This window comes from Oryzias melastigma, linkage group LG9 (assembly GCF_002922805.2).
Source record: "Oryzias melastigma strain HK-1 linkage group LG9, ASM292280v2, whole genome shotgun sequence".
Taxonomy (NCBI): domain Eukaryota; kingdom Metazoa; phylum Chordata; class Actinopteri; order Beloniformes; family Adrianichthyidae; genus Oryzias; species Oryzias melastigma.
Window position 1 is genome coordinate 30,022,946 of NC_050520.1, and position 18,477 is coordinate 30,041,422.

Sequence of the window (18,477 nt, forward strand, 5' to 3'; positions counted from 1 at the left end):
TCATAATTGGACCTCCTCCATGTTGTTCACCAGAGACAGGCTACAACAAAGTTGCAGATGAACCTAAACCCCTTGACGCATATTGAAGGAAATCTCCATCAAACCACTTCAGCTCCAAAATGACCTTCATTTAGCTTCGACTTGAAAGTTATTTTTTTTTAAGCTGGAAATAAAGTCAGGTGCAAATGGGTTTAATCTTTATCTCACAGGAGATTTTTCAAGAAGATTAAAAAAATGAATAAAAAAGGTTTATGGTTCACTTTTCACTGCTTTGGTCATGTTCTTATAAGGTCCACTTAAAAACTGATGCTCAATGACCATGGAGTTCACCTCGACTGTTTTTTCAGTCTCTAGTCATAATTCATATTCATAGTATCCGTCTCTGATGTCCATGGAGCTTGGCTTTGGTCCCATGGACATGAAACCTGTGAATAATATGAGCAGCTGAAGTCACAGGATCATCGAGCTGCTAAGGAACCGTCAATAAGTATTTGGCTTTTTTCTGACTATATTTTCTTTTTTGTGATTTCTGCTCTATGTTTAGTGTGCACACGCCACAGACTTGTACAGCACAAAGATTACATATCACCCTCTAAATTTTAACATTGTAGACACCTGTGATGGTAATGTGAAGATGCTCCACAAGTTATTTTCCATCTTTTCCAGGTTTTCTATAATTCATGTCCAGACTGTTTTGTTTGTATTTTTTAATATTTTAATTATTCTGTAAAGCATTTGATTTTATTGGGTTGTTTTAGGCATTTATTTTTAATTTACTTGGTAGTTTAACGTTTGCCAGTGACCACTGCAGGTTTTTTCTTTTATTACCCAAGAAGTTCTAGTCATTTCGTTGTGTCCAGTTTTAAACATGTATTTTAACTTTTTGAGACACGGTGTCATTTTACCTGCTTCTTTTTAAGCTGACCTTGGGTGCTTGTGAATGACTGCATTGTGTTCAATCAAAGCACAATGTCCACAGTTAGACGAGGAGCAAAATGCTGCAGGGCTGTTCTCTGGCTTCTTGCACAGGAAAGTTTTAGGAAGAAAAACAAAAGGTATTCCTGAGAAAACTGAGTAGGAAAAAACAGATTTCAGTTCAGTAAGAGAAAACCCCCGAAAAAAGGTTTCAGTTTCAGAGATCTTTAAGGATGGTAAAATGGAAGAAACTCCAACAGGATCTGAGTTTTGCTTTCATTTTGGTTCCATGAAAGGACTTCAAGGCTCAGAAAACATTTATTTTGGATGAGCTGGGAATATTTTCCACAGTGGAATAAGTTACAATCCCACAAGAGACGCAACAGCTTAGAGGCTGAAACAAATAGTTTCATTTTTGATTATAACACAGTTGTTAAAGCTTTTTAAATCCTCCCCAAAATCTTCAAATAGTTTTTCCTTTTTTTATTTTAGAAGATGCCCCAAAACAAATGTAGAATTAAAAGATTTATTTTTTCTTTTGGTCACAAAATATGAGCAGTGAAAGGGTTTCTGAGAAACAGTTGTATGCCTCATCGAGACAGAAAAAAGTTCACCACCAAACTCAGAATCCAGCTTGAAAATGACATCCTGTTTAGAGAGATGGACCAAAACCACACAAGTGAAGTGCAAGTAGATTTTATTACTAAACAAAACACCAGTCGGACTCCAATGGATAATTCTCCATCTAAATGGAAGCCAGATGCTGACAGAACTGTAGAGCTTCCAGTAGATTTCAACACTCATTTTGGTGCCATTAAGCCTAAAAAAAACAACATAAACATGTGAGAGCATTAAGCTAAAAGGTCAATTTTTAAATTTTTGTTTATGTAATTATGGGAAAAGCGGAACACTACAGAGAGACTTTTTCAGTTTAATGAAAAGGCGTGAAAAACAAAAATCTATAATGTTTGGTTTTCATTTATGGAATCTTCCCCGGATAAATGCTAACTCAGAACATTAGAGAAGTGTTACATAAGAATGAAAGAACTATTTATAAAGATTCTTTGGGTTTAGCAAAGTCATTGCTCATTTACACACACACTCTTAATGCACGCACATCAGACACACACTAAACTCTGTTTCGCCTGCATAAAATTGGAAACAATATCAGCCCCGTCCGTTTGGACAGCGGATGTAAAATGAGAGCTGGGTAACAGACTAAAAGCTGCTTCCACGCCTGTGAGAGAAGACTGCTCAGATGGATTATCTTCTAACTTACAACCACAAGTTTTGGCCTGCCCACAGGTTTTATGGTGAAATCATAAGATAAATACTTCTCTGGCAGACATACAAAGAAGGATAAAAAGAACCATATTTTTTATGTTTTTGGACATTTTTAAACTTACAGTAATAGAATAAATTAGCCCTGATGGTCTGTAAGTGATACGATCAGTAGTCACAGAGCGTCAAAAAAAAATTCCCATTTGGACAGTAAAACATTTCTTGTAAAATGACAGAGACTAGGCTAAAACTAGTTAATAAATCCAAGAGTCTTTGATATGACCCATGAGATCAGCTTTAAAGAGGGAAAAGTTTGGTGGAATCTTAGTATAATGGAAAACGTTGATTTATTTTTTAAAGTAACTTTTTAGTTTATTTTTGCTTTATAGAATCCTAATTTCTTAGTTCTTGAGTGATATTGGCAGATGCTCGTCTATGCTTATTTCTAAATCAGCGCTCATTACTCTAAGTAAAGGGAGGAATAGGACCTGCTGCAGGTCTTGAGGTGTTTTTGCTAACTTTTTTCTCTGCATGGAAGATACATATAAAAGAAACTTGAGTTTAGAACTCTTTATATATATATATATATATTCTAGGGCTGGGTTGATAAAATCGATCTGAATCAATCTAAGCTTAATATAACAATAATCAATTCATAAAAGTAGAAATCGATCTAACACAATGGTAAACTCCGGTAGCTTGATGCTAATGTATAATGGGATTTCCCATTGGACAGCTGATGCTAACGTTCGGTTGACCTAAACATACATTGCTTTGGGCTACTAGCTTAGCCATGCAGGTTGTTGCTACGCTATCTGTATGCGGAACTCTATTGGTTTCACCGCTCACCCCGCATGTGCAAGCAAACCTTACGTCACTTCTGGTAGGTTAGGTTCACGGGGTGAGCGGTGAAATCGCATACATAGTGTAGCGACACAGGTAGCCGTTTTAAGTCACTTAACCAATACGGATGTTGTGCAGAGAATCCGGAAGTTTTTAAAATAAAATGTTGTTCAGAACCAGAAAATGAACTAAACTTAAAGATAACACATTCATTTATTTTTTCTGTCTTAACAAATCAAGCGCAGGATTTAGTTTGTCGAGTGAAAACAGATGAATGAACACAAACCCAAAAGAAAAAAAATTAATATCTATCAGTCTTTGATTAATATAGTTTATTTTACAGTAAGTGAACTAAACAGCAGCTTTCTCCCAACAAACAATGTGAGATAGTTTCCATGTTGGAGGCAAAATCAACAGATACCAGGTTAGTGAGCTAAAGAACAATATTATTCCAAGGATAAAAACAGAAAGCACTTACATTAGCTCGTAGTTCCTGCGAATGCTCTCTGGAATGTTGGGTTTGGTGACACGTACTGCCTGAAAGAAACATATATTTACTTTGGGGAAAATGACACAAACGTAGCATGAGGGAACAAGCTGTTATTACCAAAAACACATAAAAGAAAGCAAAAGTCTGTCCAGCTAATCATCCTTCACCCAGTTAAAAAATAAACTATTACTCAGCTCTGACTCTTGTCTCTTTCTCAAGACGCTCTACATATAACATGGCTGTCTCACCCCCCTCGTTTACATCTTTCCTTTCATTCTTGCTGACACTTTAGTCACACTTTTTACCAGAAACCACCCTTCACCCTTTCCAACCTGCTTGCACACACCACTGCACCTCTTCCCCACACTCCGTTGCCTTTGAGTACTTAAAGTTCTACACCTTCTTCATCTCTGTAACCTCACTATTCCAATTCATCCATAAACATCATGGTCCACAGAGATCCTCGTTTAACCTCATCAGTCCACCACCATAGAAACTAAAAAGGAGCTGAAAGAACATCTTTCTTTCACAAATGTTCACCTCAGCCTTCAGCTTCTTCTTCCAAAGATTTGCGTGACTCATTAGCTTTAAGTGTATACTTGTATAGTGCTTTTCTACCTTCCTTGAAGTCCCAAAGCCCTTTACAGTCACAGACCCGTTCATACACACATTCAAACACTGACAGTGGTTCCGCTGCCAACACCCATACCAACCTATAACCACCAGAGGCATTGTGCCCAAAGACACTTTGACATATGGGCAGGCAGGGCGGTAATCGAACCCGCAATCTTCCGATTAAGGGTCGATTGCCCTGTCGCTGCACCGCGGCCGCCCATTATTTTTTTAATATGGTCCAGCTTTTTATTTTGTCCGCCCTTTATTATTTTAGAGTATAAGTGAAAATGGAAACCAGAATACTTTTCCTCCTTTCCTCAGAGATCTTCTCACTTTCCAAGAGCTTGTTAACCCTCGTGCTTTCTTATAGGGTCCAGATGACCCCACCCTTATTTTGATTTGTGATCCCTCCCATGACAAAGGTGGACATGATTTTATGTTTGCCACGGACATCAATGAAGATAAAAGATAAAAAAATCCTTGGAAAAAAAAATCAGCATGCTGTTTTGTGGGGTCCAAATGACCCCACTTTTAATGTAAACTAGGATAGCACAAGGGTTACACAGTCCTGTCAGAAACTCTATTGTCACTTCTCCCAAACACTTTCACACCCCCTACTTTTTGGTTTAAAAGAATTGTGATACCCTCTTGGAATAAATCCTTGGAACACTGTAAAAAAGCTTAGTGGACGTTTACCTACTTTTCAAATTCATTTCTGACATAGTTTTGACCTCGTCTCTTTTTTGTTTTTGGATTCATATATTTTTATTTTGTCTGCTCACTTTACAACAGTTTGTTCTTAATTTTTGTGATTTTTACAGTAAAAAAAGATTCCTCAGGATTTAGGCTTTTTTACAGTTTCAGGTTTGTTGTAGAATAATTGTGTAATATAATGGGGGAAAAAAAAGGGTACAGAAAAAGGAGCTGGGGTTATACTAAAACAAATCAAGCACATCCACAACAAACTTTTTAAACTTAAAATGATGAAAGTAATTACTAAAAGGCCAAGGACTACAAAACCATAAAACTGTTAATGAAAAACTCGCGGAGATTCATTTACCTAATGTGGTTTAGATCAGGAGTCCCCAAACCACGGCCCGGCCCCCTGAACACCAGATGCATGATTTTTTTTTTTTTCAGTCTAGCTGTGCGATTGAGACCCACATAGTGTGACTTTTCATTCCACTCTTCTACAGTCTGTATTCCTATCCGGTTATGTGAGGCTTTCTCTAAAAGTTTAAATGTTTGAGTTTAGACACATCCTGCAATTTTTACACTTCTTTTGTTATCCTACAAAATGACCCCTGCCCCATGTCAGAGAAGAAAATTGCTACGTGGCCCTCACAAGAAAAATTTGGGGGAACCCTGTTTAAGATCATCCATCCACTTTCAGAACCGGTTGAAGCAAGCTACTGTTAGGTGAAGGTCAGGCACTTCCTGGACAGGCTGCTAACGGCACGCAATAACACACTAATACACAGTCACACCCTGGGGCAATATTATAGTAATCAATCAACATATGAACCATGTTTTTGAAATGTGGGAGGAAGCTAGAGTACACCTACGCCTGCACATGAACATGTAAACCCCACACAGAAAGAACCCAGTTAGGATTCAACCGTGGCCTTCTCGCTGTGAGGCGAAAGCACCATCCACTGCACCACCATGCAGCTGAATCATGAAGCTGTCGTCAGAGAACAAATGCACTGTTTTGCAATCCACCATTTCTCAGATGAACTGGACTGTATACAGAGAGCAGTCATGCACAAAATAGGTCATAGTAAACAAACAAACAAGACAGCTTTTTTGGGAAAGTTCAACAAAAGCTTGATTTACGTTTTTGGGTCCAGTTCTATAAAACTGTCTCCTGCTGGTACAAAACAATGAGCCTCGCTCATCAAAGTGTTTCTAAGAAATGTTTGCGTTTCTTTTAACAATGAAAATGTCATGTTAAATTCATTCAGTGTCCTTAAGCTACAGTTGCCCCTTTTGTCTGTTTGATTGATGAATCCCAACTTTTTTTTTTAAATCAGTACCAGTGTTTTCTGAATAGCAAAGGGAACTGGTCTATGTCTATAACAAGGATATGAGACTGCAGGACTGTTAGCTAGGAAAACCGGATGAAGCGTCCGTCATGTAAGAGAGAGACTATGAAGGATCACTGGCACCACAAAAGTAACTCACAAACAGATGTATATCATTAGAATGTTTCAGCTGACATAATGTACAGACTGAAAGAGACCAGGACCCTGGGGCAATCCATCAGTTTGGCCTCTTCAAGCCAGCATCAAATATACTGGAAAGCAAGAATACTGAACCGCAATAATCAACCCAAAGCCAACGCTTTGCTATGAAAAGAATCGCTAAAAAAAGTTTTAATTTTTCCATTCCTAACAGATTTTTTTTGCTTTCCACTGTATTTCTATACAGTGTCAAAGCAGAAAAAGTCAATTGAACTAATTTTACTAACTTATTATTTTTCATTTATGATAGATGTTACCTGTACTCATTTCAACTGTATACTGAAAAGCAATTTTGTGCTAAAGACACATAAAAAAACAATGTACATGTAATCAAAAAACATTAAAGTATATTTTTGTTTCTAGAATGAAAAAAATCTGCACAAAATGTGTATAATACCAACTCAACTGAAACCTAAAGTTAGTCACCTAACTTTACAATCAAACACGAGTAATTAAACATTAAACATTGTTGGGTGGTAATGGATGCTCTGTTATTTGACTCTCCACTTAAGACTTGAAGAGCTGTCGAAGGACACCAGGGACAAAACTGTATAACTGAACAAGACTGGGATGATCCAATCTACAATAAACAAGAAGCTTGATGAGAAGAGATCAACTGTATATATATATATATATATATATATATATATATATATATATATATATATATACCTTTTGACTCCACTGTATTTATGAATAGTCCCCTTTGGTTTTCCTATGAATGTACCTGTATGATGAGTCCTGGCGCCATGGAGGTTAGATCCTCTTGTAGAGTCAGCTTAAGGTTTTCATCAATCTGGTCTGTGAAAAGGAAAGAGCATAATTGAAACTATTCAAAAGAGATTACCACTTGCTTATAAATAGGCATTTATAGCTTTATTTATTTAGTGATTTCAGAGTCAAACTTTAATATAAAGTATGGAATCCTGTTCATGGAAGGCAGTGACAGAAGAACTATGTTGTACATGGAACTGTGTCTGAGTTTACAAAAAAACCCCAGACATTTATTTGCACAGCCACATATTCTTTTTGGAAACTTTTTGTTTGACCTTGACTGGTTTCAGACTTGGTGTAGTCACATAGCTGCACTGTGAAACTGTCTGTACAGTAACAGAGCTGAGCACTGGCGATACCTAACTTCCCAAAGCTGGGAAATGAACCACTTGCTGACCAAATGAAAGTTTTAAAACCACTACAAAACCAGTAACAAAACCACTACCCCCATCTCACTGAGGCACAGTCAATATAAAACAGGAATAACATCAAAACAAAAAAACTCCAAAGGGTCTCTAAGAAATAAATAAATAATAAAGGCAGAATCACATTAATAAAAGTAATACACACTGAATTTGACTGTTTTACCACATTGACATGATTGTGTTGACAGTCTAAACGTGCTGTGATTTCCCCCCAATCCGCTGTTTGACAGAACTGACAGATGATCTTGCTGCAGTTATCTTCCCTTCAACGTGCAGAGTGAGGCAGTGCACACAAAGCCACACATCAAAGTCTTTCTGCTGCAGCAACTGTTTTAAAGTCCATCCAGCAAGCAAAGGTCAACCGGGCCTCTTCTAAACCTGGAGACACCGCAGACTTCCTCTGTTTGACGTGATGAATGACACCACAGGGTGTGGCTATGGCATCAGGGTGGTTCTTTATAAAGTAGGAAGTGGCTGGGTTGACCCAGTAAAGGGCAGCCAGGACAACTGTTAGTGGATCAGTTGTTTGAGCCAATTTGGCAAATAATGTTTTGTTATAATGGTTATCTTTGATCTGGCACTATATTAAATGTATTTCATATGAGAGGGATGTGGTTTTCTGAGGATGACCTGTTGTGTGAATAAATGGTTGAGGTTTCTGGTATTTTATCAATGGCAGGTTGTTTGGAAGACATGTAGGACACCGGCCCTCGAGGCCTGGATTTGGACACTTCTTTTCTAGTTGTTAGTAAAGGGTGAGGACCGGCTCCTTTACTGATGCTGCACACATGATGTTTGCATGTGATACCTAAGTGTTCATGGGACACAGTAGGATGCCCACACAAACTATGCTCTAAATTTCCTCATTTCTAACAGTCAGGCTGCACATAAGTAGAATGCACTTGGGACTTGATTTTTGGATTCAGTTAGCCTCCGTTCAGAGTGTACAGCAGAATTATTACTTGAAACTTTTTTTGTTTGATGGTCTTATTTTTTGATTGGAGGGGGTTTTGCTGTGACTTTACTCTGTACAGTGTTTACACTGGCTTTTATCCATCATAGTGGTGTGGGAAATGAATTCTGCTCCCTAACAAATACAGTGAAAGCGACCAGATACATGAGACGGGTTTACCTAGTCTATGTGTTCAATAACTATTGTTCATGTTTATCCATGTGCTTGTGCCCATATATTAACAATCTACCAAAGCATCTGAAATATTGAGTTTGCAGCTTCTTCAAACATTTCATAAATGCAACAATATTCTGCACTTCCCACAGCTGCAGACGTTTTAAAGTTGCAACATCAAACATAAACTTAGAGCTGAGATAAAAAAAAAATGACAGATAAAGCCAGAGCGCTACTTTGATGATAGAGAATCAGTTGCAAAAGCAAAGAAATTGATTCATTTGTTACATATTTACTGAAATTTTGAATTTGGTTTTACTAAAATGATTTGAAGTTTGACAGTAACATTTACTATATGGAATGAATTGGATCGAGACAGCAAATGCGTTTTTGCTTGATGTTTACCTTGGGTTCGTTGTGCAGCCCTTTCAGCCAACTGGAGTTGTGACTTGTTTTGTAAGTTCACAGAACTTCTCGACCCCAAGATCAACATCATTAAAAGTAAAACAAGTTCCAACAACACATGTAGTTATCTCCATCGAGGTTGGGTAAGGAAGACTTCTTCTGTACACACCTCCTGGACCAGCAGACAGTTTGCCTATATACTCCCCATAAGAGCCAGTAGAATAGCACGATAGAGTCCTTTATTATTATTCTTTATTATTTAATATATCCCCCCATTATATAACCGATGCCTCCGAGCTTATTCTTACGAGTTAAATAAATACTTACACATCTAGAAATGCACCATGTGCACAGCAGCTGCTTTCCAAAGAAAACATCTGTAAACCTTCAGCTGGAATTATACGTTTTTATGGGAGTACGTTCATGTTAATTAGCAGGTACTTCACACTCACCGAACAGGCCGATGTAGACCTCTTGCAGGGAGTGGACGCTGCAGAACTGGTTGAGCTCGTGGTGCACTTTATTAAAAATCAAAGCTTTGTCATAGTCTGCAGTGAAGTTTCTCACTATGTCGTACACTGGAGAGAAGAAAGACAAACGTTTGAGCTACAACACAACAATAGACGGTCATGGAAACATACAGAGACTACTTTTAAAATGCTCCATACCTGCAGATGGAACGAGGTAGTTCACAACTTCTATCCGGTCAAAGTAAATCATGACTCCTCCACTGAAAGAATAACATCACACCAATGCAAACATGTAAAAGCACTCATCTTTTTCTACTGTCTTTGGACCACACTGCAAATGCTGAATTCATGAGTCTGCAGAGAACATTTCACCTTGTTCCACACGGCACATTTTTCACCTCATCCGTCTGTAGCGTTGTCTGCAAGACAAAAGCAGGTGTTTTACTTCCCAGTGTTCAGAGAGCTTTGACAGTAAAACTCCCAGCTGGGGGTGAATCCATCAGCACAGCATGACATACGATAAAGAAACCAGACAGATGGATCTCAGATTTGTACAAAGAATTAAACACGAGAAAGGTTTTAGTTTAAAAAAAAAAAAAAAAACTAGCACAGTCTCTGCACTGTGTCATGTAGGCATGAGTTCCAAAGACCATCACAGCAGCAGCACGAGGATGTTGAGACTAAATTCTCAGCTTAGTTTCTCAGTAAGTGGAATTTACATCTAAACAGTTTATCCTTTCCCCTCTTGAAGCAGCATAGATAGTAAAACTGAATAATGAATCCCTTTTTTGCAGATATTCAACTTTTTTTTTCTCAAATATGATCAGCTTAAATAATGTTTAATGTTATGAAAAAACACCTAAGTTATACTTCACAATTAATTTAATGAAAACATCTATGTTTACTCATTACTCAAAGTTAAAATCCCATTAATTGTCACACACCAAGGTGCGTGAAATTTGTTCTCTGCATTTGAGCCGTCCCCTGGAGGAGCGGTGAGCTGCAGACACAGGGGAACCATTTGGGGGTTTAACCCCCCCAATCCAACTCCTTAATGCTGAGAGTCAAGCAGGGAGGCACTAGGTCCCAATATTAGAGTCTTTGGCATGACTGGCTGGGATTTGAACTCACGACCTTCCTTTCAGGGCGGACACTCTACCACAAGACCACTGAACAATGCAGCAGCTTTCCTTCATTGAAAATTTATGTTTTTATTCCAAATAGTTTTTTCACTGTATTACGACTGTGATAGATCAAATAAATCTACTGTTACAGCAAAAACCTTGATTTGAAAAAAGAGGAGAATCTCTGGCCTGAAATAAAGCATACAATTAGAATAACTAGAATTATTATTATAATTAGAATAATTTCTAATAAATTAGAGAATACATATTTGTTCTTCTCGTTGTTTTTCTTCTTTTATTAATTTATAAATTGATTTCAGGACTTATTTTTCCAACTCCACATCATAATTTGTGATATCCTTTTTACTTAACTGAGCATCAAAAGATTTCACTGACATATAAAAACGGAAACAAGCGAGTGTTCTAAAGCTATGGACAGACCATGTATACACAAGATCTCTGATGCGACCAATAGGAATCTCAAGAGTAAACAGCCTGAAGTGAAACAGCTGCATTGACCTGACTCAACAATGTTCTACACTTAAGTTGAGTTTTGCTCAACTTTAAAAACCGGCCCCTAGTGGTCATTTGAGGAACTACATCCGCTTGGTACTTCGGTGTTTGCACTAAACTCCAGAAAGGAAAGTGGAGGCATCCATAAATCTCTAAAGCTTTTTCAGGCTAATTTGAAAAAGGACAAAAAAAAAACTTTAAGGCTTGATTAGCCAGTAGCTTAAATTCAGATTAAAATACAAGACATTTTAGTCATGCTTCTCAGATTTGTAGTATTACTTTTGTTTCTATGAAAATGTAACCAGGAGGGGGCTCAAGCCAGGGTCTCATTGTGCCAGTGAAGCCCACATAAATACAGAGGTTTGTGTCAGGAAGGGCATCCGATGTAAAATCTATGCCAAATCAAATATATCAAATATGCTAATCAGACCAAGCTAATTAGCCGTTGCTATACCCTGAAGGGAAAAGGTGAAAGGAAAATAAAACTTTTCCTTCCATGACAACCAAACTCCTCCTTTAATATGTGGGACAGTTGCTCTGAAGCAATTACAACTTTGGAAATTTAGAATTATTTGTAATTGAGGTTAACTCGTGCGTTTTGTGGGTTCAAAGCCAAAATGTAAACAGAAAATGAGAAGAATTGTCTCTTTGAAAGTAAAAACAACTACAGTTGTGTTAGACGTTTCACTGGTAACACAGAAAAGCAGTGAAGGCGTGACTCACCTGAACAGACTTGTAGGTGGTGATGAACGGCAACATCAGATGGAAACCAGGGCCGCTGGTGGCTGTTAGCAGAGCCCCTCCCCTGTGTCACACATAGACACTGCTGATCATTTGCAGAGCAAATGCTAAGAGACAACTATCATCCACAGTAAAAGCATGATAGAAATTCAGCAAAGAGATAAACACGAAATAAGATAGTTCATTACTTATCTCTGTTCATCAGAGAACAGCTCCACACTTTGGATTCTCTGGAAAGTGAATTCTTATCTGATATTTTTTTTATTTCTCTTTTGACCAAAAACAGAAGGGAAGGAGTAATGATAACTCGTAAAAACAGAGGTAAACCTGATTAAATCAGATGTTGCATAGTCTATAACCATACCAGCCTGTCTGATGGTGCTTTGAATCAACACGTGCTCATCCCTCATGTGCTGAAGCCACAGCAGAGCTGATAGACGTATCAAAAATCTCATTTTTAAGCTGTTTTCACTTCCAACCATAATCACCCATTTATAACAAAAAATGCATGTGAGAAAAAGCAGCAAGCTAAAAACTAACTGGAATTTAACTTCATTGTGATGTTAAACCCCCAAAAACTGATTTAAAGCTTCAAATAGACACTTTTTAAACAACAAGAAAGCTAAGCTGGTGACACAATTTCAAAAAATTCAAAGCATTTACAAGACAGAAAAGAGTTTACAGACAATATTTATAATTATGTCAATTTAGTGAGTAATTTGGGACACTAAGAGAACTGAAAAACAAAATCATAGACATTCACTAACCAGATGTGTAATAAAACGTCTTATGTGGTCCTGAAGTGCTAATAAGTAGCAGAAAGTTGGCTCACATTTGAAAAGCTGCTGCATTACCTTCACGCATGTTTCGAGAATTTATTCTGTCTGTTCTTGTGCTCCTCAGTGTTTCATTAGTCCGGCTTCCTCTTTTATTGAGAGATTTACTTTCAACGTGGTCCAGAGGTGGCCTTTTAAAATGTGTTTAAAGTCGAAGCTCAAACCTACACGTCATTTTGTGGAAACAGCCTGTCATAGAGCCTGAGGGCTCCAGTCCTGACAGGTGAAAAACTTTCAAACCTGAGCTACAGATCCACTTTTTTAATCAAATTTTAACAATTTCCTTTTTGAATTTAAATATTTGTTGAATGTGTATTTTTTTTTTAACAAATAGTGTGAATGCACTTTAATATAATCTTTTACCTTTTTTATGTACAATATTTTATTGATCTGATTTTTACTGTTTTCATTTATTTATTTATTGTTTTTCATAATCAACTTTGGCGTTTGGTTAATATTCTAATGACTAATTTAGACAATTATTATTATTATTACGTTATTTGCATTATGCTAACTCGTTGAGCTAATTTGGCAAAGTCTGAAGTTTTCAAAGCTAATTTAGCTAATAATTTAGCAACATACTAGTTGTTTTGGCTAACTTAGACATTTTCCTAGTTTTTTATGTTAATTTGGTATTTAACCTTAGTTTTTGCTTTATGCTAGCTCATTATTCATCTATCAGCACACTACATCAGGGATTGCCGCAGCAAATCAGTTTTAAATGTTACGTGTAAATGGTTTGGTAAAGAGTTTTACTCTTCCTGACTCAAACATGTATTTTATCCGGGCTGGGGAACGCCACCGAGAGACCCAAACTTGGGCCCCTTGTGGCTACATAGTAAGGCAGGAGCGTGAAGGGTCTAATCTAAGGACCCACACTGGATCAAGCTCATTGTGCCCCCTGGGAAAACCTGGTTTTCTGCATCCCAGTCCCACACCCAGCAAACTGAGCCAACCAGCCGCTTTACTTTATGCTAGCTCGTTAGGGTAATTCAGGCATTTAGGCTACATCCACTATCACTATATAGTGCGTTCACAATGTTGTGGTGCTGTCCGAATCTACAATTCCAAAATCGAGTGCCCTAGAAATTTCCCAGAAGTCTTTCTGAAAAACCAGTGTGTATCAGTGCTCACCACATTAGTGAATACAGACTACAATGCATGGTGTTTGAACAATTTAAAAAAAAAAAAAAGGGTTTAAATGTATTTTTTTTATAAACCATCCGAGAATTTAATCACCAGAACACCATGAATTCCTAAATACATGTCGTAAAATGTTTGTATTGATTATATTTTCCCGTTGTGAAATCTGTGACGTCATACTCTCCGTGTAGTAGTAGTGAGCAGGGCGTCCGAATTGCTTTTCAAATCCAGAGCACTGGTCCTGCACTACATAGTTTTTTAGTAGTTAGGGATTAGGGTAAGAATTCCGACACAGTCTGGGATTCACTTTGACACTAAACAGATTTTTAAGTAAACATCTTCAGCTATGTATTGAAATGTTTTGCTAAAGTAAACATTATTTATTTGTTTATTTTTTTTAACTTGTCCTGTCCAACAGCTGAGCAGACAAATAAGAGCTGAAGGCCTCTTCTGTTGGACATATTTACTGTTACAATAGGGGTTTATGGATCTTCTGACACAAGGAGTATATTTGTATAAACCCCTTTGGTAATTTAGGCTAAACTTTATTTATAATGGTTATATTTTTCTTTAGCTGGACCACACGGTAGCAAACTTTAACTTATTTAACTACTTCAGCAACAATGAAACAGCTTCACAATCTTAAGTTACCAGCTTTAGTTTTTTTCAGCAGTCGCATTCATCTTATGGCACAAGTAATGATTTATCTAGTTTAAAGTGCATTTTTATCATTAAAATAGTTCAAATGTGTATGTAGCTTAATCAAATTGTTGATTTACTTTTTAAATGTATTCTATCTGATTATCATTTATTAAATGTGCTCTTTGCTTGTTTGTTGGTCTTGAGTCAGAGACGTCTGGACCGAGTTAGCTTTTAGATCTGCTCCAAGTTGATGCTGCTGCCTCTCACAGCTTGCTGAGAATTCCTGATTGCAGCATCCTTTTCATCATGTGGCGTATTCATGGAGAAAGTCAGAAGTTGTTTATTTCTACAGAAATGTGCTCTATAAATAAATGACTGCTTGATTTTTCTTATTTCAGAAAGGTAAGGACTTTTGTGGGAAAGTGTGAACAACAAATCTTATCTGGAACAACAGGAGTGATCCACCACAGACGCAAGCATGAGAGCTGTAACATCTGGGGAAAAAACCACCAGATAACCACAAGTAAAGCCTGTAGTTACAGAAAGAAAAAGCTTCCCTGATATACTGAAAACAATGTCATCCTTTGACATTTTAAGTAGGAAACCCCAGAAAGAAATTTCTGCACAGCAGAGGCATGATTCATCTTGTTCCAGACTTCTCAGGAATTGGGCTTGCAATAAAAAATAAAAAAAATAATTAACTTGCTTTCAGGGTCATAAAGAGTTGTTTTCACTTTTAACCATTCAAGGGTTTAAAGTTTGAGAAACGTGTTTCTGCAAGTTCATCAGAAGATGCTAGTGGCATTACCGTATAAATTATTGCCAGCAGCACAAACATGACATTGCGCTTTAGGCTGTTGGATTTGCATGCAACAAATCTTCATTTATCTGAATTTATTATGAAAATGTTGCTTTCCATCCATGTCTGGGTATTCTTCCTAATGCAGGGCTGTTTTTTTTTTAAACACACTGTAGCTTTAGAGTCTCACTCCAACTACATCTTGATCTATCGCAGAAGTGTTCCCAGTGGACATATTTGCAGCAGAGCAGCAGAATTCACTTCTCTGTTGTGGGTTGGACTGTTGGCACATAAGCAGCCATACATTCATATGCCAGAACTCCTTTGTTTACACTCTCTCCTGCTAGTTTACAACCCAAACTGGAATGAAGTAATACTCAGAAACGCAGTTTTCATTCTAAATTATTTTATAAATGTCCTCCATTATGGGAAAAATGCTACAAGAACATGTTAAAAACACCAAAAATTTTATTTTCATTGGAGTGGGTCTTTAAAGGCTCATTCATACTCTCAGGTTTGATTTGCATCAACTTTCATTTCCTCAGATAGTGAACTTTGCTTAACAGATGAATCTCATAAAAGCTGGATGTTTTGTGGGTAAATAAAAAAAGTGTAAAGTCAAATCTAGTGGCCTGGATTACAGACAACCTGACTGACAGATCTCAGTATGTGGGGGTGGGGGCTAGAGGTTAGACACGTCGACTGGACTGAATGACCCCTACCCTTCGGGTTCTAAACAGGAAGTACAAGAAGCCAAAATCCAATAGTTATATTGAGAAATATCCTTAGCAGTGCCCCTGCTCTCCTGCTCCAAATGGGGAAGTCATTTCTCTCTCCACCAAGGAATGTGGTTCATTAACACTATGCAAGCCAGTACTATAGCAAGGGCAAGGTGAAAAACAATGTTAAAAAAACAACTAAAGGAATTCATATTTTTATTAAAAAAAATTAAAATACATTCTCATATCTAATGTAGGATTTGTTTCTTCAGGGTTGTATTATTATTTTTGTCTAAAAAAACAATGCTTCAATTTTATTTAAATAAAATGATTGTATATATTTTTTTATTCTGTATATCTTTTAATTAAAATCAGTAGTTGTATGAAAACCGCTGCGTGCTATTTTTCATAACCAAACAACATTGATTTTAGCATTAAAATGAAAGAAAATGAATAGATTTGTGCCACAGTAGTTGGCGTTCTCGCCTTGTGTGGACTGAGTGGACTTTGAATGTTCTTCTTGTGCCTTCGTCTGTTTTCTCTGGGCATTCAGGCTTCCTCTCCCAGTCCAAACAAAGTGCTTTGTAGGTTAAATGGAGTTTCTAAATTGCACCAACAGTAGCCAGGTTTGGCAAGCCCGGAAGGGATACAGTAAATGGATGGATTGATGGATGAATCTTTGTTTATTCAGAATCAAAAAAGCAATTGGATTTAAATTCTAAAATTGTGATAAAGCTGGAAGATGAAACAGCATCATGCAGGCTCACCTGTAGTACACGCCAGTGTGTCCTTCCTCAATCTTGTGCACAGATGCTAAGAGCGCTGCTCCTCCAAGAGCAGCAATTATGGAGAAAACGGCCCCCCACTGCGCCATCCTGACAAGAAGAGAGGGAACAAGAGCGGGTGAGAGGAAGCAGCTCAAGACGCTCTTCTTGCAATATGTGACTATAAAACCGTCAGCGCCCTGGGCAGTAACTCTGCAGACTCACTCGTTTATCTCCTCTCAGCTCAGGCTTAGCCAGGCATCAGCTGCAGCTCTGACCCTGTCACACACAGAAGGTTTGAGTTCAGAAAAACGACTTCTCCGCCGATTCACACACTAAATGTTGAGATGGAGCTCACATCAATCCATCACACTTTTAACACAAACACCTAAGGACAGTTTGTGGTTCAGTCACATTGCTCTGATAGTCAGATGAGCTGCCACAGCTTTGAGGAGGACGGATTTACAAACACAATCTGCTGAACCTTATGGCTCAACTATAGCCCCGCCCACAATTGGAGCCCGTCAATTCTTGAGACTCCTGCTGCTGTAGGCCTGTCAATACGTTTCTGTGAGGCATTCAAGGTGGTTATGGGTAATTTAGCTTAATTACGAGATACATATGTAAATGGTTTTAAGCATTATTCAAATGAACAGTGAGACCAAAATAAACTTTACAAATAAAATGCGGTATTCAATGTAATAAAAGGTTCAGCATTAACGACAAATACTTTGAACTAAATAAACGTTCAGCATGGTGGACTTCATAGCTAACGAAACTAGCATAGCTAGACTCATTTTTCTCTTTCTGTCTCAAAGCAAGCCGCTTATTTTAGTGGTCTGGTATTTCAAACATGAGTAAACATGCTTCACGTCTCCCATTCACTACTCAGAAACTTGGCGTATTTCCTCCTAACACCATCCAATTTGCCTAAACTTTGACCCGTTTACTCAGTTTTCGTATTAAATTACTTTGATGTTAAGCGACAACGCGAAGAGTGTGCGGTATAAAACGCACAGACGCACGTTTCTGTCTCATTTATCTGGTCTTACCTGGAAAATTTATTCAGGAGAAACAAAACAGGAAATAAGCGACCTGCAGTTTCTTCTTCTGCGTTGATTTCATGTAGTGTTCCTTGTCTACAGCAATTCAAGCGCGCCCCCTGGTGGACTGAAGGGTTTATTTATGTTATTGGCCAAATCCGTGAGACATTAGATTTTATACAGATAAATTCAATCGAATCTTTTTTAAACATTGAAAACTGCCCCAAAACTTCTGACAAGATTATCTTAAAAACCTTGAAATTATGATCAATTATGTAATTTATCATGTTTTATATACAAATCCTTGTCTCTGAATTTTATTTATAGCATTCCTTTGCAGTCTTTATTTTGCCATTGTTTGAAATTATGATTAAATCACAAATCCTTTATTACTCCTTTATTACTTTATTACTGATTATCACAAATAAATGCAGTAGTATGGGGTGAATGAGAGTCATTAAATGTTATCCTGTTACCTTATACAGAAAAAGCAAGTATAAGTAAAGCTTTCCATTGCTGAGATGTGAGATCCTGCATGATCTGATTTTGTTTTGAGGTCTTTGTTA

The 18,477-nt window shown here is 37.5% G+C and overlaps 1 protein-coding gene across 5 annotated transcripts in view; it reads right to left on the reverse strand.

Moving 5' to 3' along the window:
• The window catches only part of erlin2 (ER lipid raft associated 2), a 28,406-nt gene extending 10,375 nt beyond the window's left edge, over window positions 1-18,031 (reverse strand). The window contains exons 1-10 of one of the 5 annotated variants that reach the window (XM_036213692.1): window positions 17,921-18,031; window positions 17,094-17,147; window positions 16,872-16,979; window positions 11,948-12,029; window positions 9,960-10,006; window positions 9,786-9,847; window positions 9,570-9,695; window positions 7,115-7,188; window positions 3,518-3,576; window positions 1,384-1,735 (exon numbers count right to left, since the gene is read on the reverse strand). In XM_036213692.1, coding sequence (XP_036069585.1) covers window positions 1,399-1,735; window positions 3,518-3,576; window positions 7,115-7,188; window positions 9,570-9,695; window positions 9,786-9,847; window positions 9,960-10,006; window positions 11,948-12,029; window positions 16,872-16,978 — 894 coding nt within the window. In that variant the 5' untranslated portion in view covers window position 16,979; window positions 17,094-17,147; window positions 17,921-18,031 and the 3' untranslated portion in view covers window positions 1,384-1,398. The other 4 variants (XM_024275867.2, XM_024275869.2, XM_024275868.2 and 1 more) reach the window with 4 other exon arrangements.
• Window positions 18,032-18,477: the final 446 nt, after the last annotated feature.